The sequence below is a fragment of the Liolophura sinensis genome, chromosome 1 (genome assembly GCF_032854445.1).
Source record: "Liolophura sinensis isolate JHLJ2023 chromosome 1, CUHK_Ljap_v2, whole genome shotgun sequence".
Lineage (NCBI taxonomy): Eukaryota > Metazoa > Mollusca > Polyplacophora > Chitonida > Chitonidae > Liolophura > Liolophura sinensis.
In genome coordinates this window covers 52172596-52195994 of record NC_088295.1, presented here as the reverse complement: position 1 = coordinate 52195994, position 23399 = coordinate 52172596, and the positions used below count along the sequence as shown (strand labels likewise).

The window sequence follows — 23399 nt, the reverse complement described above, 5'->3', positions numbered from 1 at the left end:
GTGACAGCATGATGCTTGATTATGAAACATACCTCTAAGAATCCAATAGGGCCTTGTAAAGGGTACTCTCGCAGAACGCGCTCTTCATCTAAAAATTTTCCTGCTCGGCCATTAGATGGTGGGCAATACAGGCCATAATTCAAGCCATCCTTTAGATCCTGCAAAGTTAATTAAATACTTGAATATATATCATGGGAACAGGTAACTGTATGAAACAAGAACCACAAATTTGCTTTTGCGAGACTACAGAGAAAAGACATTCAAGTGTCGGCTAAGAACGGCCTCATCCACACTACATGTACATAATAATTATTATTTCACTTGAGTTTGCTCTAATTAATTACTAACAAACTTTTTAAGCTTCCAAAGCAGGATTATATAGAATGATGATTTTCTTGTGTCTGTAATGAATGAAGTCTTATAAACAATAAAATAAAATAAGAAATAAAAATTCTCTCTAAAATGGCAGTTTGATTTTTTCGTTTTTTAACAGCCACAACATAATATATGCAAGATATCACACCAAATTACTCACACGCTTAAAACGAAACTGAAGCTCCTAAGCAAAACTCTGACATTTAGCAAGTTATTTAACTGTGTGGTGTGTGGATTTTGATGCCATACTGGTAGAAGAAAAGAGGACTTAAATGAACATAAAGCTGCACAGACTGAAATTTCTGTATATTTAACCAGTAATTGGTCACTATCAAAGCCCCTCAAACAATGGGAGTTTAAATAAACAGTTTTACCCCCTTTACAGGTAGCCTCAAAAAAAAAATTACTTCCCAAAGCAAAAATTCTTGAATATCTTTCATATCCTGTCAGCTCTTTTGACCCCAAAACTTTTGTCAGTATTCCTTTAGTTTTCTGCTGAGATCTGCAGTACATGAATCTCATTTTCCTTTTCACTCCCATTTGATTGGACACTCTTTAGGTTCACCAGAATTACATGTACTCATAATATGTCAAGTTAAATGGAGTAGACCTATGTTGTTCCACTGTATCAGAGGTGGCTGAACTAGATTTGCCATTAGAGCTGATACATGTAATCTACTGTATTCCTACATGTAGCCGCACACAGTGTGGACACTTGTGTATATAAGGGCAAACCAACTCATCTGTCCACAAAGGAGGTAAACACAAGTTCAAGGAGAAAACATAATCGATGCGAGGAGATCTCCTTGTCACCCAAGTCCATGGCTCGGCTAGCTAACTCACAAGGCAGCAGGCAGTGCTGAGACTGGAAACAAAGCTCTACATACCTTGGCAAATGTTGCTAAGATTCTCTGTTTTGCCTGCCACACTGAGTCATCCAGCTGGAACTGAAGACATTTCTGTCACCAAAGAAAAGAAAAAGAAAAGAAAACCATGAAATATATTAGTTAGCATACAGCCCATGAAGGAGTTTTCCGCTGAAGTTATCCCCTCATTGAAGTTTTTCAAAAGCCCACCGGCATGCCCATACATGTATATAGTGAAAGCATCTCTGAGTATTAAATATGCTCAGATCTGAATTTGTATGCACACTTCCCTTCACAGACCCATTCCTAGCACCTTTACAGTGGTGATACACTGGATAAATAGCTCAACCTATCCTTACATTTGATGTCTAAACTCATGTTCAGCATTACATTTCATCAACCAACTGTTAGCTGGATGCGTTTTATGTAGTGTCAGAATGAACAACCAGATCATCTAAATGGTCAAGACCGGTCCAGATAGCACAGTTGGTAGAGCGTCCACTTCAGGAGCGGTAGATCCAGGATAAATCCTGGGTCGAGTCACACCTAAGACTTTACAAGAGTTGTAACTTCCTCGCTTGGCGTTCTACATGAAGGGGATAGTGCAATGACTGGTTTATCCATATGAGTTAAATGGCTCGGGCGGGGGGGGGGCTTACTTGCCTTCGGTAAGTCGTCTCAGTGAAAAATTGTTGAGTACGACGTTAAACCCCAAGCCCTCACTCACTCACTCAATGGTCAAGGGCTACTGGTTATCAGCAGTAGTAAAGCTGTTATTAAGGCAACCTTAATGTAATGATTACATTATAGAAGAAACGTCTGTGAAATGTACATACATGTATGTGTTATTCAAAGTCAGAATAAATTCAAAACAGAAAGTCTCAGTAAATAGATTATCATCTATACTGGGTACATCAGGAGTGGAAATTATAGTGTGTCCACATTGCCCAGTCAAGCAATTTCTGAGTGACAGATGAAAAATAAAAATTACTTTCACGATATTTCCGAAACAATTTTGGGGGCAAAAAAAACATCAAAAGTATTTTTAGAATCGAACTATTTATGTGCGTGCAGTTCTCTATTTGTCTGAAAGAATTCATACCATGTTTACGCCCTTGATTCACAGCTATGTGGACAAACTTTTGGACAGGTGAAAAAAAAAATTATCTGCCACCTGTGCAATTTATGCACATTTTTAAGTTGATTTTTGAAACAAAATACACTGCTTGGATTGGCCAGTTTCAGGGCTTCACAAACAACACAAATTTATCTGTCCACACACAATAATGCCTTGGGAATATGCTTGAATAAACATCTTGCAAACATGCGATAATCTGGAAAAAATGCTTTGTCCTAGAACTTTATTTCATAAAGACCTGTGCCTCGTTTTCTTTAACCATTATGGTGTGGTAATCATGAGTAAAGCAAATAAAATTGGGTTCATCTAACAAACATTCATCAAAAAAGTTAACCGGTGTCAAAATTTGTTGTTTGACATCACAAAAGCTTGCAAGAGCTTTACAGGGCACCAGTGCCATGCAGACCTTAAAATGGCCTCTAGAGGCATCAAGCTGAACAGCCCAATGTTACTTGTAAAATAATACTGTTATACTGTTTGGTATATAGAATACACTTTCAAAAAACACATTAAGGCCTTGAAGAGTCAACTTTTGATGGCAACACTTAGGTTTTTTTCTGACAGCAAATTTTTTAACCAAACTTCACCACAAAACTGTTCGGTGGTCCCAAAAGTTGGATGAATAAATCAGAATCAAATAAAACTATATCGAATGAACTTAGCTAAGTAAAAATATACTCTTGAGTTATAAATAAAATGAAATAAATGTTGTTGGCTGATTGTTCAAATCTGAATGTATCGAGGTCTACATGTATATATACAGCAGTATGTAAATAACACAAAATCAAAAGATTTGCAGAGATACACGTACACCTGTTGAAAACTAATCTCAGTAACTGTTTCTATATATATTCATAACATAAATTATAAATGAGGTCATAGATATTCATACAGATGTATACATGCATGTAAATATATGCAAATTTATCATTGTTATGCTCCTATAAACTTGAGCATTGAACATGGTCAAATGTCTTAAATCATGCAGATGTACATGTAGTTTTGTTACCCACTGAACATGAAACTGTACAATTCCAATATTTCAAAAAGTCAGACGACAACCAAACTCGCTTCAGAAAAGAGAGATCTGACTCTATCTGCCCCAGTTCACTGCTGTCAGTATAAAATCCACATACTAAATAAGTGTCAGCTGAAGTGGTTTGAATTTACATATACATGTTTATGGAAACCACAGAGTTTAGACCCACAAATGGACAAATGTCATGGTGACAACAAAATTCCTTCAGCAGACACAGTATGTAATTATACCAGTGCTACCAAAATGGCCAGTCAAGCACTCAGGACTGTTATATCAATTATGTATGTATGTATCTTGGAGTAGATAGGACTTGAAAGCTTTAGTCGCAACTAAAGAAGGACACTACACGTGTATAATGCATATGCCATGCATTTACATAAACATTATCACTTTAATATATGATTTATTTATTCATCTGATTGGTGTTTTACGCAGTACTCAAGAATGTTTCACTTATACGACGGCGGCCAGCATTCTGGTGGGCTGAAATCAGGCAGAGCCCAGGGGAAACCCACGACCATCCACAGGTTCCTGACAGACCTCACTTACGGCCAGAGAGGAAGCCAGCCTGAGCTGGACTTGAACTCAGAGCGACCACATTGGTGAGAGGCTCCTGGGTCATTACGGTGCGATAGCACGCTAACCAACCGAGCCTGGGAGGCCACTTTAATGGTTGTCAGGTATATGGGTGGCAGAAACCAGGTTGCCAAGCTGTTAAGGACATCTGTGAATACGAAGCTGCTTCAGTAGAATTAAAACACAAACACTCATTCGAACAGTGACGTATACACAACATGTGCAATGCATGTTCAGTGTACACCTGTACATCAAGCTCCATGTGCAATCAGCAGAGGTATATGCACATACCTGTCACATCAAATAAACAGTACACAAGCTACATTGTGTTGACATGGTACAGCCAGTATAGCAAACAGACCTCTTAGTAGTTGTACTTTTGTTTAAACACTCAAAAGACACCAGAAGATGAGGACAGATAAAAGCTGGGTAGGTGCAATGACGAATTTGTGGCAAAAGTACGAGAGCATTCAAATTTAACGGAGCATGACTTTGATTCATCCATGAAAAATGCTAAAGGCTTCATTCCTGATAGTTCTGATTTATGTGTATCACTGTATCACATTATCATTTTTCACTGTGCATACAGTACATGGAAATTTTAAATGTACAGCCTCAAGCATCAGAAAACAATAGTGCAGCATCTTGAGTTAAATTAAACACAAGGTGCACCTTTTCGTGTGAGTATAAATAGCTGACACATACAAAAACCTAAATAGAACTAATATATAAATAAATGGCTAAAACAGCAATATTATTTTCATCAACATGAACATTTCTAAAACCACTTTTGCTTGTACTATATACACAGACGTGTAAAATAAAGCAGTCTGATGGGTGTCAAAATTTCTGATATGTACATATTATGTAGTGGATCACAGTTTGTAAGAGTGTAAGAATATTTATTTGTTAATTGCTTATTTTGAATTTTATTGGTGGAGGAATCCAGAGGGCTGCCGAAGTAAACCACTGACTATCGGCGAGTTACACATAAACTTTTCCATATGTGACATACAGACTTGTAGTGATCTTCAAAAATGTACACTTCTACCAAAAGACTGTACAAATAGTCCCCAGAGCATCATCAAAAGCTTACTGTCATCAAAAGGCAAAGCCCCCAGCACCAGAACAACTGAAACCACAAATTTCCTGTTCAAGGCCGGGGACTGAGCGTGCACTTTGTATGCCTAACAACGTATGTGTCCCGAAGTGCAAAAACAAAAAAAAAAGCAGAAGAATTCAAAGTAACAAAACTGAATTTTCCTTTCGGTTTGTCGAAATTTTAGGTGCAAAAAATTTAAAATAATAATCCCTATCAAATATTTTTTCTTATTTTATTTCAACATTTACAGTACAGCTAGATACTAGCTGCATATTCTCTGCCCATTGTGGCTGGATCATATGCCCGCAGTTCGGCGATCATACGCAGACCCTGAGTAGCTGCCTACTGTCACCCCGATGCGATATCCGCCCATGGTGGGCCCATGGTACCATCATGGGTGTATCATCCTGCCTTCCTGATCAGAAATTGTTGTGGTTGGTTATGAACTTATATACTGCAAACTGTTTGTGTCTCCATGTAGTGATGAGATGTATTTTTTCCTGATAGGCAATTTCTCACAAAATTCAAATCAGACTGCATCGTTGTTTGTAGCCTACTACTTGTGAATTTTTTGATACAGCATGCTTATGTCAAACATATATAATATAGTGTTGTTTATAAACATGTACGCTTGTACAGATTTGGAACACAGGCAAATGATAATATGACCTCAAGATTAGCTATTACAAATAATCTGCCGTAAGTTACATTCTTTGACCTGGGTACGTGTAGGCAATGCTTGAAACCGAACGTCTATTTACAGGTAGTGACAAATTCTAGGGTCATGCAGACTTGTGGATTTTAATACAGCTTCATATTTGATTGCCACTGAAAAATATTGCTGAAGAACTTTTGAGTATTATTATATGTACATATCTGTTTAAAAAGGTCATGTTAAGTGCATGGCTGGGTCTCTGTGGGTCAGTTGGTTAGCGTGCTAGCGCAGCGTAATGACCCAGAAGCCTCTCACCAATGTGGTCGCTATGAGTTCAAGTCCAGCTCATGCTGGCTTCCTCTCCGGCCGTAAGTAGGAAGGTCCTTCAGCAACCTGCGGATGGTCGTGGGTTTCCACCCACCATAATGCTGGCCGCCGGCGTATAAGTAAAATATTCTTGAGAAACACCAATCAAATAAATAAATAAATAATCAAATGCATGGCTGCTGTAGCGAAAGGCACAATTATTTATTTGTGCATGTAGTTGTTTTAATGTTGTAAAATCCTAGGGCAATCACACACACAAGATGCGTCTATCATGGTACCATCATGGTGCCAGGATAGATGCACCTTGATGGGATCCTACCTCCACGCTGTATGTACAAATCAGACAATTGTTGACCAACCCTATGTGGACTGTGCGGCCAAAGATGGACGAAGGATATTTGGCTAGGGTCTTGTTGTATAGGCCCTACCCAATTTATGTGACGCACAGTTATGTTAAGACATAAAATCTCCCATTCTCGCCAATTTTCATTCAAGAAATCACATGACTATCCAAGATGCACATCACTTTCTAGTGAGTGAGTGCTTAGGGTTTGATGTCGTACTTAACAATTTTTCAATTCGTATGACAATGAAGGAGGCCGTAGAGTGCATGTAAAGTGTCTCCTCGTTGCAGGATTAATCCACCGCTTTTTATCCAGCGCTGCTTCAGTGAGACGACTTACAGAAGACAAGTTGCCCCGCCCGAGCCATTATACTGATATGGGTCAACCAGTCATTGCACTATCCCCTTAATGCGAGTCTTAGGTGTGACCAGACGAGGATTGACCCTGGATCTACCGCCCCAAAAGTAAATGCTCTACCAACTGAGCTATCGGGGCCAGTCACATGACCTTCTAAAGCTACAAGTAACTTCACACACTGATAACGTCACTTTGTGTCTGTCTGTCAGTTCAGACCTATCAAACAATAAAATGAATTCTTCACTCTGTTGCTCTTTTCCTGCTAAAACAAGATTCATGAGACTGCCTGCACCTTGGATAATTACATGCATTTTGAATAGTTACATCACTTTTTGAAGGAATTTTTTTCTTTAACAGAAGCAATTTCTGTTTCTGTAACTGATCTAAAATTTTATAAAAAGTATATACATGTACACATGTACGCGTTACCAAGTACTTATATACATGAATGTATGAGTTAGCAAGTATTTATACTTGTTTCTACTGGAATATTTATTTATTTGATTGGTGTTTTACGCCGTACTTAAGAATATTTCACTTTTACGAAACCAGACAGAGCCTGGGGAAACCGACTACTATCCGCAGGTTGCTGGCAGACCATCCAATGTACGAACGGAGATGACTCACAGCAACCGCACTGGTGAGAGGCTCCTGGGTCATTAGGCTGCGCTAACGCGCTAACCAACCAAGCCACGGAGGCCCCCCTCTACTGGAATATGGATTCATACATCCAAGTACAACAAAAAGTGATGCGCATTGGGCATACATTGGGTACAAGACAGTGTCACATTTTATTTATTTATTTAACTGTTCTTTCAAGAATTTGTCACTGATCCAATGGTTGTCAGTATGGTGCTTGAAGGAAACCCAAGTGCCTGACGCAAGTTTATGCCAAACTTTAAAACTCAGGATGTACAGATATACATGTATACACACCTTACTGATGGAAGATAAAACGGTCTTCAACAAACATTAGATAGTGCAAACAGCCACACAAGCATTTGTCAACCCTTTATTGTCATGAAGGTCACATAAGTAGTGAAAGTAGGGGAATTTACACATTCCCTGTCCAAGTAGCGAGAGCAAGGGATTCTACACATTCCCTGTCCAAGTAGCGAGAGCAAGGGAATCTACACATTCCCTGTCCAAGTAGTGAGAGCAAGGGAATCTACACATTCCCTGTCCAAGTAGTGAGAGTAGGGGGATCTACACATTCCCTGTCCACACAATCCCTATCCAAGTAGTGAGAGCAAGGGAATCTACACATTCCCTGTCCAAGTAGTGAGAGCAAGGGAATCTACACATTCCCTGTCCAAGTAGCGAGAGCAAGGGATTCTACACATTCCCTGTCCAAGTAGTGAGAGCAAGGGAATCTACACAATCCCTGTCCAAGCAGCGAGAGCAAGGGAATCTACACATTCCCTGTCCAAGTAGTGAGAGCAAGGCAATCTACACATTCCCTGTCCAAGTAGTCAGGGCAAGGCAATCTACACATTCCCTGTCCAAGTAGTCAGAGCAAGGGAATCTACACATTCCCTGTCCAAGTAGCGAGAGCAAGGGATTCTACACATTCCCTGTCCAAGTAGCGAGAGCAAGGGATTCTACACATTCCCTGTCCAAGTAGCGAGAGCAAGGGAATTTACACATTCTCTGTCCAAGTAGTCAGAGCAAGGGATTCTACACATTCCCTGTCCAAGTAGCGAGAGCAAGGGAATCTACACATTCCCTGTCCAAGTAGCGAGAGCAAGGGAATCTACACATTCCCTGTCCAAGTAGTGAGAGCAAGGGAATCTACACATTCCCTGTCCAAGTAGCGAGAGCAAGGGATTCTACACATTCCCTGTCCAAGTAGTGAGAGCAAGGGATTCTACACATTCCCTGTCCAAGTAGTGAGAGCAAGGGAATCTACACAATCCCTGTCCAAGCAGCGAGAGCAAGGGAATCTACACATTCCCTGTCCACACAATCCCTGTCCAAGCAGCGAGAGCAAGGGAATCTACACATTCCCTGTCCAAGTAGTGAGAGCAAGGGAATCTACACATTCCCTGTCCACGTGGTGAGAGCAAGGGAATCTACACATTCCCTGTCCAAGTAGTGAGAGCAAGGGAATCTACACATTCCCTGTCCAAGTAATGAGAGTAGGGGAATCTACACATTCCCTGTCCAAGTAGTGAGAGCAAGGGAATCTACACATTCCCTGTCCACGTGGTGAGAGCAAGGGAATCTACACATTCCCTGTCCAAGTAGCGAGAGCAAGGGAATCTACACATTCCCTGTCCAAGTAGTGAAAGTAGGGGAATCTACACAATCCCTGTCCAAGTAGTGAGAGCAAGGGAATCTACACATTCCTTGTCCAAGTAGTGAGAGCAAGGCAATCTACACAATCCCTGTCCAAGTAGTCAGAGCAAGGGAATCTACAGATTCTCTGTCCAAGTAGTCAGAGCAAGGGAATCTACACATTCCCTGTCCAAGTAGTCAGAGCAAGGCAATCTACACATTCCCTGTCCAAGTAGTCAGAGCAAGGGAATCTACACATTCCCTGTCCAAGTAGTGAGAGCAAGGCAATCTACACATTCCCTGTCCAAGTAGTGAGAGCAAGGGAATCTACACATTCCCTGTCCAAGTAGCGAGAGCAAGGGAACCTACACATTCCCTGTCCAAGTAGTCAGAGCAAGGCAATCTACACAATCCCTGTCCAAGCAGCGAGAGCAAAGGAATCTACACATTCCCTGTCCAAGTAGTCAGAGCAAGGGAACCTACACATTCCCTGTCCAAGTAGTGAGAGCAAGGGAATCTACACATTCCCTGTCCAAGTAGTGAGAGCAAGGGAATCTACACATTCCCTGTCCAAGTAGTCAGGGCAAGGCAATCTACACATTCCCTGTTCCAAGCAGTGAGAGCAAGGCAATCTACACAATCCCTGTCCAAGCAGTGAGAGCAAGGCAATCTACACAATCCCTGTCCAAGTAGTGAGAGCAAGGGAATTTACACATTCTCTGTCCAAGTAGTGAGAGCAAGGCAATCTACACATTCCTTGTCCAAGTAGTGAGAGCAAGGCAATCTACACATTCCCTGTCCAAGTAGTCAGAGCAAGGGAATCTACACATTCCCTGTCCAAATAGTGAGAGCAAGGGGGATCTACACATTCCCTGTCCAAGTAGTGAGAGCAAGGCAATCTACACAATCCCTGTCCAAGTAGTGAGAGCAAGGGAATTTACACATTCTCTGTCCAAGTAGTGAGAGCAAGGCAATCTACACATTCCCTGTCCAAGTAGTGAGAGCAAGAGAATCTACACAAACCCTGTCCAAGTAGTGAGAGCAAGAGAATCTACACAAACCCTGTCCAAGTAGTGAGAGCAAGGGAATCTACACATTCCCTGTCCAAGTAGTCGGAGCAAGGGAACCTACACATTCCCTGTCCAAGTAGTCAGAGCAAGGCAATCTACACAATCCCTGTCCAAGCAGCGAGAGCAAGGGAATCTACACAATCCCTGTCCAAGAAGCGAGAGCAAGGGAATCTACACATTCCCTGTCCAAGTAATGAGAGTAGGGGAATCTACACATTCCCTGTCCAAGTAGTGAGAGCAAGGGAATCTACACATTCCCTGTCCACGTGGTGAGAGCAAGGGAATCTACACATTCCCTGTCCAAGTAGCGAGAGCAAGGGAATCTACACATTCCCTGTCCAAGTAGTGAAAGTAGGGGAATCTACACAATCCCTGTCCAAGTAGTGAGAGCAAGGGAATCTACACATTCCTTGTCCAAGTAGTGAGAGCAAGGCAATCTACACAATCCCTGTCCAAGTAGTCAGAGCAAGGGAATCTACAGATTCTCTGTCCAAGTAGTCAGAGCAAGGCAATCTACACATTCCCTGTCCAAGTAGTCAGAGCAAGGCAATCTACACATTCCCTGTCCAAGTAGTCAGAGCAAGGGAATCTACACATTCCCTGTCCAAGTAGTGAGAGCAAGGCAATCTACACATTCCCTGTCCAAGTAGTGAGAGCAAGGGAATCTACACATTCCCTGTCCAAGTAGTCGGAGCAAGGGAACCTACACATTCCCTGTCCAAGTAGTCAGAGCAAGGCAATCTACACATTCCCTGTCCAAGCAGCGAGAGCAAAGGAATCTACACATTCCCTGTCCAAGTAGTGAGAGCAAAGGAATCTACACATTCCCTGTCCAAGTAGTGAGAGCAAGGGAATCTACACATTCCCTGTCCAAGTAGTCAGGGCAAGGCAATCTACACATTCCCTGTTCCAAGCAGTGAGAGCAAGGCAATCTACACAATCCCTGTCCAAGCAGTGAGAGCAAGGCAATCTACACAATCCCTGTCCAAGTAGTGAGAGCAAGGGAATTTACACATTCTCTGTCCAAGTAGTGAGAGCAAGGCAATCTACACATTCCTTGTCCAAGTAGTGAGAGCAAGGCAATCTACACATTCCCTGTCCAAGTAGTGAGAGCAAGGGAATTTACACATTCTCTGTCCAAGTAGTGAGAGCAAGGCAATCTACACATTCCCTGTCCAAGTAGTGAGAGCAAGGGAATCTACACATTCCCTGTCCAAGTAGTCAGAGCAAGGGAATCTACACATTCCCTGTCCAAGTAGTGAGAGTAGGGGAATCTACACATTCCCTGTCCAAGTAGCGAGAGCAAAGGAATCTACACATTCCCTGTCCAAGTAGTGAGAGCAAGGGAATCTACACATTCTCTGTCCAAGTAGTGAGAGCAAGGCAATCTACACATTCCCTGTCCAAGTAGCGAGAGCAAGGGAATCTACACATTCCCTGTCCAAGTAGTCAGAGCAAGGGAATCTACACATTCCCTGTCCAAGTAGTCAGAGCAAGGGAATCTACACAATCCCTGTCCAAGTAGCGAGAGCAAGGGAATCTACACATTCCCTGTCCAAGGCTTGTTTTGAAACCAAACCTCTAACCCAAATTTAGGGCTCTTTATAAACATTTAAGTTGCAAATCTTTATCATGAACATGAGCATTTAGAGTTCATTGCAGTTCACTGAAGCAAAAAGTTACTACATGCATAAAATAATGACAAAAGTTACCATTAACTGATGTCAACTGATGTCAACTGACATACATGTAATCACATTTCACTTTGAATTTGGAGGAGGACTTCTTCATAGACATTTTCTAGCACTGATATCGACATTGATCTGAAGGGAAAGTTCACATACATGTATGTATGCATGCTTGCATTTTCTCTAAAATTAAAACTGAACGATTGTGAGGAAAGGAACAGGATATATCACTAAGTGGACTCAAATTACAGAAGCTTTAGGATCATAATCAGTCTATGTACATGCATATATATATATATATATATATATATATATATATATATATATATATATATATTGAAGTTTTCCAAATTATGTCAATATGCAAAATACTGGATCTTACCATCCAGTTGAATACAGGTAAGTTATGAGATACATTTACATCACAGCAAAAACATTCTCAAGGTCAAATGGTATACTGATACATAAGTTTTCCAAATCTCACCTGTAGTTTAAGTTCAGGGATGTTAATCCGTATGTAAACCGTTCCACTATTGCAACCATCAGTTGAAAATGAATTTCCCACATTCTCATCCTTCATGCTGAGTATGTTGTATGGCAAATTCTAGCACATGTAAATGTACACATGAATACTGGGGGTGAGTACATCAGGTGTACGCAAGAGCACATGTACAACCCTGCCAGCAACAGATATATTTGAGACTAATTACACTGGTTCCAGGTAAGACACCGTAATCCACAACACTCCCGGCAATATTACAGGTACAACACAAGACTAGGTCCTCCAGAACAGTGACTTCAGGACAAGACCAACTCTGGCTTGGTAAAGTCATATAACTGTCAGTTTCAACCTGGAAGAAAGAAAAAAACAAACTTTTAAATGAAATAAACAAAGAAAAACAAAATAACATGTACATGTTGTATATGTTTACAGATACTGTACCAGCCATATATATACATGCAGTTACTCATTGTCAATGCAAATAGGAAAGTGGGTCTTACTCCTTCCAATAGGAGCATGAAACAGAAAGCGAACATCAGGGCATTCCAGACAAAAATGGCTGACAGGCTACCCTGCTGATCGAATATTCTATCTCCAGCTAAAATAACGGGCAGGAAGAGACAACTCCCAAGCCATCCGACAAAGCTATCCATTCAGGAGTTTGCACCCAAATGGCAATGTATGCACAGCATCAAGTTTGGTTCAAATTTGCTCACCCCCAGTGCAAGCAGCAGAGGCTGAGTAATCCATGGGCAAACAAAAACGCACAGGTCTATCCCTACCTCCTAGGAAAAACAATGCACCCCTGCTACGCACATCACCATTTGGCACTTCAAGGGGGCTTTTCTTAATGACACTGTCTAAAATTGTGGATAGGGTCCTCAATCGCTACAGGCCTAGCTCTACACATGTACACATGCAGACATGTTCAGGTATTCCAACAAAGTACATGTATATGTATATGTATACAGGCAGACACCCTCAAGTACATTAATCAGGCACACATGCAGACAACATGTATGCAGGCACTATCAGGCACTCTAACCAGTAACCAGGCACACATGCAGACAACATGTATGCAGACACTATCAGGCACTCTAACCAGGCACACATGTAGAAAACGTATGCAGACACTATCAGGCACTCTATCCAGTAACCAGGCACACATGCAGACAACATGTATGCAGACACTATCAGGCACTCTAACCAGGCACACATGTAGAAAACGTATGCAGACACTATCAGGCACTCTATCCAGTAACCAGGCACACATGCAGACAACATGTATGCAGACACTATCAGGCACTCTAACCAGTAACCAGGCACACATGCAGACAACATGTATGCAGACACTATCAAGCACTCTAACCAGTTACTGGTTGGAGCACCTGATAGTGTCTGCATACATGTTGTGTTGCACATGCAGACAACATATATGCAGACACTACCAGGCACTCTAACCAGTAACGAGGCACACATGCAGACAACATGTATGCTGACGCTATCAGGCACTCTTATCACTAATCAGGCACACATGCAGACACCATCAGGTACTTTAACCAGGTACACATGCAGACACTCTCAGGCACTCTAAACAGGTACATGTAGAAATGCAGACATTCAGCCCTACATGATTAATATATACATACCAATGTATCAAAATATGCCTAAATATTTATTGATCTATTTGATCACTGTTCAGCACCATACACGTACTAAGCACTGCTTTACTTGATGGATTAGTTTTGATTTATTTATTTGATTGGCGTTTCACTCAGGAACATTTCATTTATACGACGGCGGCCAGCATTATGGTGGGTGGAAACAGGGCAGAGCCCGGGGGAACCCACACCTGCAGGTTGCTGGCAGACCTTCCCACATACGACCGGAGAGCGGATTAGTTTTGACACACAGACTTGTATACCTTGTGGACTGAACACAAATGTTCTGTAATAAAGGTTATATACTGCTCAAATACTTGTATGGTGGCTACAGGGAGCTTTAAATGTCAGTCACTATGATCACATCTTGTGCTATTACCTACTTCTCGTCATTAAAGTCCCTTGAATGACCACACTAGAGAATCTAAAGTCATTACCTGAAATACATGATCAATGTTACAAACTTATAATCATAAATCATTTATTGATAATAAGGCACCATGTCAAGTGTGAATGACAACTGGCTCGTGCAGGCTATTGGCATTGACATACAATCACTGAATACAGGTGTACATGAAGTCACAAGCTTCACTGTAACATGGGCTTCAATTACACCTTTATTAATGAGCAGTCTATCAACCCATGTACTGAACCAAAGTTTATATAGGCAGGTATGTCATTTAAACACGCATACAATACATGTACATGTATGTCAGACCTCTATCATGTACATGTAAGCATGATAACCCAGCCTTGTCTACCCACTGGAAAAGGTCTACATCTGGTCATACACCAATCAAAGTTTAACTGACACCGAAAAAAAAAAACCAATAAAAAAACAACAACAAAAAAAAACCCCCAAAAAAACACATGAGTGTGTGAGTTATTTCGTTAATGAGTCCGTATAAAAGATTAACTGCCACTCCTTGCACGTAACCTGTGATACAAACCATAGGAAGGGCTGAGTTTCAGCGTCAATGTCTTCTCCTGTGAAATCATACCCTATGTGTACAGGTTACACCCTACACATGCAGGTATTTTGTACAACCTTTGTTTTTGACCCTGAAAAGCCACATATACATATATAATAAAATCATGCAGAGTCTGTTATCTGGTATCTGCTGTTCCGGTATCTCAACAGGAATGTCATCGCAAATCTTTGAGCTCATGTACATTTACGTAACTAAGTTACGCGATTACATATGATCAGTTATCAGTCTGTATATCTCGCAAGCCGTATAACTGTAAAAAAAAAATAAAAATAAAAAAATAAAGTTCAGGTACACAAAAATAAAAAGCTGAATATAGCACAGATATATCCACACAAATGCCATGTGCATACTTTAGGCAGTACAGCAGGAAGGACACACAGTGACAAGTATCATCTACATTGGCAGGCAGCAATGAGAGCTTGGTCTTACACTGTACATTACACAACAAATGTACATTTGAACAACTGACGCAGGCTGTAAAGTCATTACTGTAAAGGCAACTACATGCAAATGGAACAGAGCGATCAATACAGCTAGGACCAGTGATTCACTTCTCTATTGCTCAGAGCGAACACTTCTTTGCGCTAAATGATTATTCAAGCCTTCTCACTTGAGCAAGTATCCTCCGTTTCCCATGGAAAAGGCATGTATTCACCACAAAAAATTTTTAAACTAGGTCAAACAAAACAAAAGACATAAAAAAAAAAGATAAATTCTTGTATAAACTCATATGAAATTCTTCTATTCATGGAATACAAGTATGTTTTGAATTTGTATTAAAACTGTTAACAAAGAAGCAATATACTTTACTTCCACTACTACATTGTATATATTCAAAAGGTAACTATAAAAGTAATTAAGTTATACAAGTCGACATGTAGGCCTACAAGTACATGCAACTGCACATGTTGAATTAATATCATGTAGTAAATGGCTATTTACTATTTTCCTTTCAAGCAAAGGACAGCAATTAATTTACAAAATACAAAGTGTATATGATTCCGAAAGTGTTATTTTAATTCACAATGTAAATTACTCCTGACAGTTTGAGCCCATCAGTCTTAAATAATAGATAATGTCACAATCCACAATAGCACAACTATGGACATAGTTTTGTTGAAAGCAGGTGAAGTAGTTAAGCCATGAACTTGCCTGTAACTTGTCTTAACAGTGGACCAAGTTTCAAATCAGACCATTTACCTTTGAAAAAAGAAGTCTGAAAACCTGTATTTTAAAGTACCCATTACAGGACAAAACTGCCATAATTTTATGGCAAATGGACAAGAGAGCAAAAACCTGTCAGGGTGATGCTAAATAAGTTTGTGTTCAATAGCATGCAGCAAAATACAGACAAAATCATAATATCGTTAAAAATGGATTTTTAAGTCTTTCAAGTTTCAATTCAATATAATAGTCTGAAAACCTAACTTGCAACCCTTTAATCCCCCTCTACTACTGGTGGTGACCAATAACTTTAAAACACCACATGTATGTATAAATCAGATACAGCAATTAAACATTATATCGGACGAGTTTCCATCAAATATATTGCAACTATAGTCAAATATTGTTTTCAATGAATAAAACCAATTTGAATCTCATACATTTTCTACATGTAGCAGAAGCATTACTGAGAAAAACTAGAACTGCATGTAGTTTTACAACTTCCAAAATGTCTTAATTCACACATGTTTTGCAGCATCTACCTCAGTATTGGGATGTGTCTGCACTGCCATGTTCTATCTGCTATTAAAACTTCAAACTTGTCAGAAAAGTCCCGCTTAAGTAAAGCAATTTCACAAAAGTTGATTTCAACAAAAAGAAGTGAGGCACTCACACAGCACATGAAAGGTTAGAATAAAACCCTACCTTGAGTAAATTGGCAAGTGGACCGTATTTCACCTGTTACCTGTGACGACTTGCCAACTATCACCTTGCTGCTATGATTTCACTCAGACTGTTTAAAAGAATTCGCAATAAATATGAATAAAACGCACTATTGCACTAGTACAAAACTGGGTTTTGAAGATGTTGGTTCTTGAACAAAATGGTTCTTGAACTAACAATGAGTGGATATACATGTATGCATACTATTCATTTCATGGGGCCTCCATGGCTCAGTTGGTTAGCACACTAGCGCAGCGTAATGACCCAGGAGTCTCTCACCAATGTGGTCGCTGTTCAAGTCCAGCTCATGCTGCTCAAAAAAGATAGAAAAACGCAATGTACGGGTCCCTACAGAGCAAAGAACAGGACTTTAAATTTCTTTAAAGGCAGTATTTCAAAAAATCAGCAAATTAAAGATCAACAGCTCAGCTGCCATGGTCATATCTGGCTGTGTCAAACAACACTTCAGGTCACGAAGACCTGCTTGAAAAATACACAGCTCATTTTGATAAAACATATCCAATAATGTTAATATTTTTCATTCGGACTGAATTAACTTTGTACAGTGCCATTAACAAGCACATATCTAGTGGCAGGTGTTTTGGTTAGTGGATGTTTTGACCTGGTCCCTACTGCCAGATTATAGACCTAGGATTTCTTAGTGCCCTGTCTTTCAAAATATTGAAGAAATAATGTCTGAGACGAATTATACGTCACAATATAAACGTTTTTTTCCTAGTTACACATAATATATCAGACCTTATAAAGTAGTGAAAGCCTTGAACTGAGCCATTTATGGGAAGTCATATACTGGCTGTCAGTCCTTCAATGGATGGAGTTTTCCTCACTGTTCACATCTTTTTCAAATGATCTGCAGTTACTAGTTACAATATAAGATAAACATTTCCAAAAATATACAATGTATATTCCTGTGAGCCAGTATAATATAGGAATATAATATAATGTTTTATGGCATTTCACGCTCCGCTCCGTAAGGTGAGTTATGCTGTGCCAAATTCATAGATGTCACTAGTATGTGTTACATTTTGAAGAGCTGTAGAGTCTCATCAGCTGCACTTGCAACGTCATGCGATATATACCATGTTCTGCAGCTGAGTTTGGCTGACAAGTGCAAAGTGCATTTTACAATGCCTTATACTCTACCAACACAGCTCACATTTGCATTATTTCTACAATTCTACAATGAACATGTTTGTGAATTTGTAATTTCTAGCATTTCCACTGACGTACACTGTAGCAGTTTGCAATTCCGTCTCCAGGAATTATTTTTGATAAAAGTTTGATAAATGGTTTAATTTGGCAAAATAAAAGCTCTCTTTGCCAGAAATGAATGCTAGCTAACAACACTGATTTGCTATCAAAAACATGTCTTTTGTTCCAGGAGAGAACATAAAGAGACATACATGTACTTCAAGCCACTGAGACCCAGCCACTAATCATCACGAAACGTACAAGTCACAAGTCATATTATCATTGATACACAACTGATTGACATATCTCATTTATTTCATTTCTCTAATATGTAGACTATCTTTTTAATGGTCATTAATTTATGATCAATATTGTATCAGGTTACTGTGGGTTTCTTCAGTTTCTCATTCACTGAATTTCGCACAGCAAACCTTTTTTTTTTCACAGCAATCAGACATGTCATAGTCTTTAACTGTTTTCATGAACTGAGATTTTCATTTATTTTTGAAAGTGAAGATAGTATTTAAATATCTGCCATGTATGGATGGACTATCTTAATACAACAATATAAAAGTTAAGAACAATCGGTTCATTACTTTTGTGGGGGAAAACACTGAAAAAAGTTCTAAATTTCACGAATCCAAAACAAAGGGCAACCTACATGCAACTCTGCCCCATATTTACATGACGCTATTCCTTCATAGGCATGCCCTAAAACATACAGTTTCATTAAAATCGGATGAAAAATTCACTACTACTTTAAGCTGTAACAAAATTTATGTAACTTTCATGCAGTTATACACAAAGTCTAAACATTAAAATTTGAAAAAGGTTTAGGTAATTAGGTTAAAATGACAACTTCACCATGAGTAATTCTTTGAAATTCATAATTATGAGGTCAAGGAGGTCTCAGAAATGTTTTTGTTCGATAAAATGGTGCAGTTTGTACAGCTGACCTACTTTTAGACTATTTTCATTGGCCAGAAGGGAGATAATCCTGACAATTTCAATAGGGTGTTGCCTAGAGGACCAATCCCCTAATAATCTGTATGAGAACAATAGGCTTTCCAAGCTTTTAGCTCAGAAGCCTAATAAACATTCTCACACATGTACAAGTAGCTGCCTAATGGGAATATGGCCATAATTATAATTAATCTACGCTACAGAAAGAAATAAACTTCATCTGGATCTTTTCACTCTAAAAACATTTACCCAATTTCAGTGCACTATGATGATCAAACCTGTATCAGATTAATCCTTTCTGACATATTTGCATGGCGGAGAAGAAAAAAAAATCCATTTCCTGCAGTGAACCTAGTACCATTTGAACAATATAGAGCAGATAAAAAGGTTTATCAGTCCAGAGAATTGTTGGTTCAGGGCGCACTTGCATGAAACCCTCTTAACTTTAAGGAGCACGTAACTACCATGACAACCAGCACTGTAGGCATTACGTCACCTTAGTAGTTACGTGCTCTTAATGTTAAGAGGGTTTTCTGCAAGTGGGCCCTGTCCTAAAAACCAGGAATACCTGATTTGACTGAATGCCCACCACACATGCCATACACGTTCATGCACTTATTAATATCTTGTACTTGTTAATACTGTACATGTATATGTACATACCTCAGCTTGGCTAGATCTACTAACATTTTCTCTACATCTGATGACCCTGGAGCTCTTTTATCTCAGCATCTCATTTGCAGATGAATTTTCAACCAGCTTATTCATGTACACTCACACATATGGATTCCACTGAGCTTCTACATGTAAATCTGGTTAATAAAAAGAGGCCTATAAACTGCACACCTGCTCAAATCTTGCATATGTTCATCTTTCAGCACATGTACCATATCAATCACCCATCCATGATCACAGGATTTTGTCTACGAGAGGAGTTATATACTTACATGTTGATGTACATGTATTGTCTTCATCCAGACTGCTAGAGAGGAGAGATCTACAATGTACATGTGTATCTATTTTCTCATGAATCTAAACAGGTAGGTTACAAGGCCTACATTCCCATACAGATGTAAACGTATAACAATGCTGAGTATGACCACAATAATTCTAGATATCTATACACCTGTACGTGCAGTCGTAAAACTAAGGAAGAAAGTTCTCACCTGAAACTGTTAGGGTAAATCCAGGTAAAAAAACCCCAGCTGTACAGAGTGGTTAGAACTTGGGTAAGTGATGTCACCCCTGACTGTGCTTATGCTTACTGGGCTAGGCAGGTGACACTCTACTGGAGTGTGCGCATTCCTAGTACAGGTGCTTGTGATAGCACCTATAAATATTCAACAGGCTGAGTGGCGTGGATGCAGACACATACAGATAGAGTATATTCAGGGTTAGGGGGCAGAGATGACTCAGTCCCCTTCGTACACATTCTACCCTGTACACCTGAAATAACCTGTCTAATTTTAACATTTTCATAATAACTTCGGTCAGATCCTGTTCAGATAACATTCAGCTTTATACGAAGCCTTCAACTGATGATATTAACAAAACATTACATTACAGAGCTATATGTACATGTGTATGTGAAGGAATAAAATAAAATAAAATAAAATAAAAAAAAAAGAATTAAAGAGTATCCTACCTCTACATACTTTTTGTATATTACACTAGTCAGTTTGGTGTTACTGGGTTTCTCTACAGTGAAAAATTAAGCCTATAAACTTCTGCTCCAAACTTATAAAACACCACTGAATGAAAATCTGACATCTTCTCTATCAAGCCAGAAATCAAATCAAATCAAATTTATCAGCTGATATTTATTTCCTTTATAACAATCTTGAATTGTTTCAGTCATACGTCATTCACATTCCCTTCTCCAGATAAGTATATATTTGTGGCAGTACAATACTCCTCCCAATTTCAGCAGAGGTCTACTGGTTAATTATCTTAGAAATACTGGCAATCCGAAGAAACTATTTATCATAAACTATAAGCAATGCACAAATTAAAGGATTAGAGTCCAGATTTATCATTTACTCATAATTAACTACCCCTGTATATATTGTTAAATTGAGTTTAAAAAATTATTTAAAAAGGGTACTTAAATCAGAATAATATGGCACTACATATCACCAGAAAATAAGGCTTGTTTATACATTTTTTCCCCGCCAACATGCGAAAGTCTCCGCCAAATCATATCGTGTTACATGCTGTCAGAGCTTGGCCGTTTAGTTCAGTGTTAACAAAAGCTACAACAGTGACCACAAGCATGTTGAATTTCTTCCGAAAAAGTTTGTTGCTCTGCACACTGTTGTAAAAGGACATCGTTCATGTGGTTATGTTTTTTTTCAAGATTCCAAACAATTTAACCTTCTTGAAAGAAGACGTGGGCTCCAGAAGAAGATGGAAGGATTTTGAATAATGTAAGATAGCCGCATCTGCTCTTGACATTTTTTCATTTGAACGTTACAAGAGGAATACAGCTAGCTGCACTTGAAATATCTGGCTAGTATTGTGGCAGCAGCTGACTAAAACCTCAATGATAACGCAACTTAGCAAATTAGCAAACAATTAGCAAACCTCTGTACACTAATGCCGATGTCTGCATTTGTACTGTATATGACTATACAGGAATACATGTACACATCTAGGTTATTTGGAATGCTGACATACGTGTCTTTGCATACACGTATGAACTTAGAAGACCTCGGGGAATAGAATGGCATTTATTGTGACAGAGGGAAAGAATAGTAAATAAATAACACATTCTGATATAAACACATAAAATGTACAGTGTAACCTATATAGCTTGCCAGTCCGTATTGCCAATGTGGTTGGAAATACCTTGACAAAGATCAAATTTAATGTCTGAAAACTCGGAATCTGAAGCTCGGCCGAGATGCCAGTGTCATAAATCGGAACTTCAACATCGTCCGTTATGAGTTCAAACTGATACAGCAGCATACACTTGTTTCTGTGTAGTTAAGAGTCCATGTCGAAAATGACACCGTTTTTATAGGAATTCCCAGCTTATTTAGGCCTGCTATGCTTCGGTTGGCCATCTAAGACGTCACCTGTTGAGCCATACTGGGCAGTCGACTGGAGGTCGGCCAGGGTAGTTAATCTCATATAATCCTTATATTTATAAGACCACAGCTAAATCTGGGCACTAATCTTAGGTTTAAGTGCAAGTCTATTCAATGTCTTTGTGTGCTGCAATGCCGTTTCATTTTATTCATTTCACCAAAGTACATAATTAACAGTCTTTAGATTAAATAGTTAAATACAGGGTTTAATTAACCGAAGAGGGAATATAACATGTTTTTAACTGTCAACATTTCTATAAATGTGCAAAGCTGACAGCGGCAACTGCATAGCATTTCTCTTTTTTTCCTTTCTCCAAAATAATCATTTAACTTGACTTTCTTATCAGGCAGTCAAATCACCGCTGTCGGTGGCCCATCTTGAATGAGAAGGATGACTCTTCAGTTGCGTCTGTCAGTACCAGTTTCCCTTGTTGTCTTTTTGTTGATTTCAGATCTTCAGACTGAGCAATAACAATGTCGAGAAGCCATTCTATCAGAGCTATACTTCGATCTAACTAGGATTTGGGCTTGGAAAACTTCCCACGTGTCCGCCAAGATTACATTTTGAGTAAAAGTAGTTACCCACTGCACAGTTTTGCGTATTTTTGGAGGTGTAAATTATGCCGATATACCCCTTTTCTGGAGCAATGCATATTCATTTGTATTATCACAATGCTTCAGCATACAGCATTGCTTGGCACTCTCAAAGGTACCAGTAATCCCTGACATTTGACAGTGATACCGCCTGAACTGCAGTCCCTCATCATCTCTTGAAGTGTAGACTAGTCATTCAACACCACCTATAAAATGTAGTCACTCAACACCTCTGAAATGTACAGTAGTCACCCATCGACACCCGACTGTAGAATGAATCTAGTCATGCACCATCAAGTACATCTACACTGTAATCTCTGATCATCACTACCTATAAATACATGTAAGTTCCTCACCACTGCTGAAATGTATTGTCACTCACCATTACTGAACTGTTGTCATTCACCACCTCCTGAACTGTAGTCATTCACCACCGCCTAAACTGTAGTCACTCACCATCACCTGAACTATGGTCATTCACCACCACATGAACCGTGGTCATTCACCACTACCTGAACCGTGGCCATTCACCACCACCTGAATAGCAGCCATTCACCACCTCCTGAACTGTAGTCATTCGCCACCGCCTAAACTGTAGTCACTCACCATCACCTGAACTATGGTCATTCACCACCACATGAACCGTGGTCATTCACCACTACCTGAACCGTGGTCATTCACCGCC

General features: G+C 39.6%; 1 protein-coding gene across 2 annotated transcripts in view; it reads right to left on the bottom strand.

Annotated features, from left to right (window-relative positions):
• LOC135462097 (SH3 and multiple ankyrin repeat domains protein 3-like) overlaps nt 1-23399 on the bottom strand; it is a 73735-nt gene that overhangs the window by 14776 nt on the left and 35560 nt on the right. For both annotated transcript variants that reach the window (XM_064739454.1, XM_064739455.1), the window contains exons 2-4: nt 12299-12665; nt 1263-1334; nt 33-158 (exon numbers count right to left, since the gene is read on the bottom strand). In XM_064739454.1, coding sequence (XP_064595524.1) covers nt 33-158; nt 1263-1334; nt 12299-12394 — 294 coding nt within the window. In that variant the 5' untranslated portion in view covers nt 12395-12665. The remainder of the gene's footprint in view (nt 1-32; nt 159-1262; nt 1335-12298; nt 12666-23399) is intronic.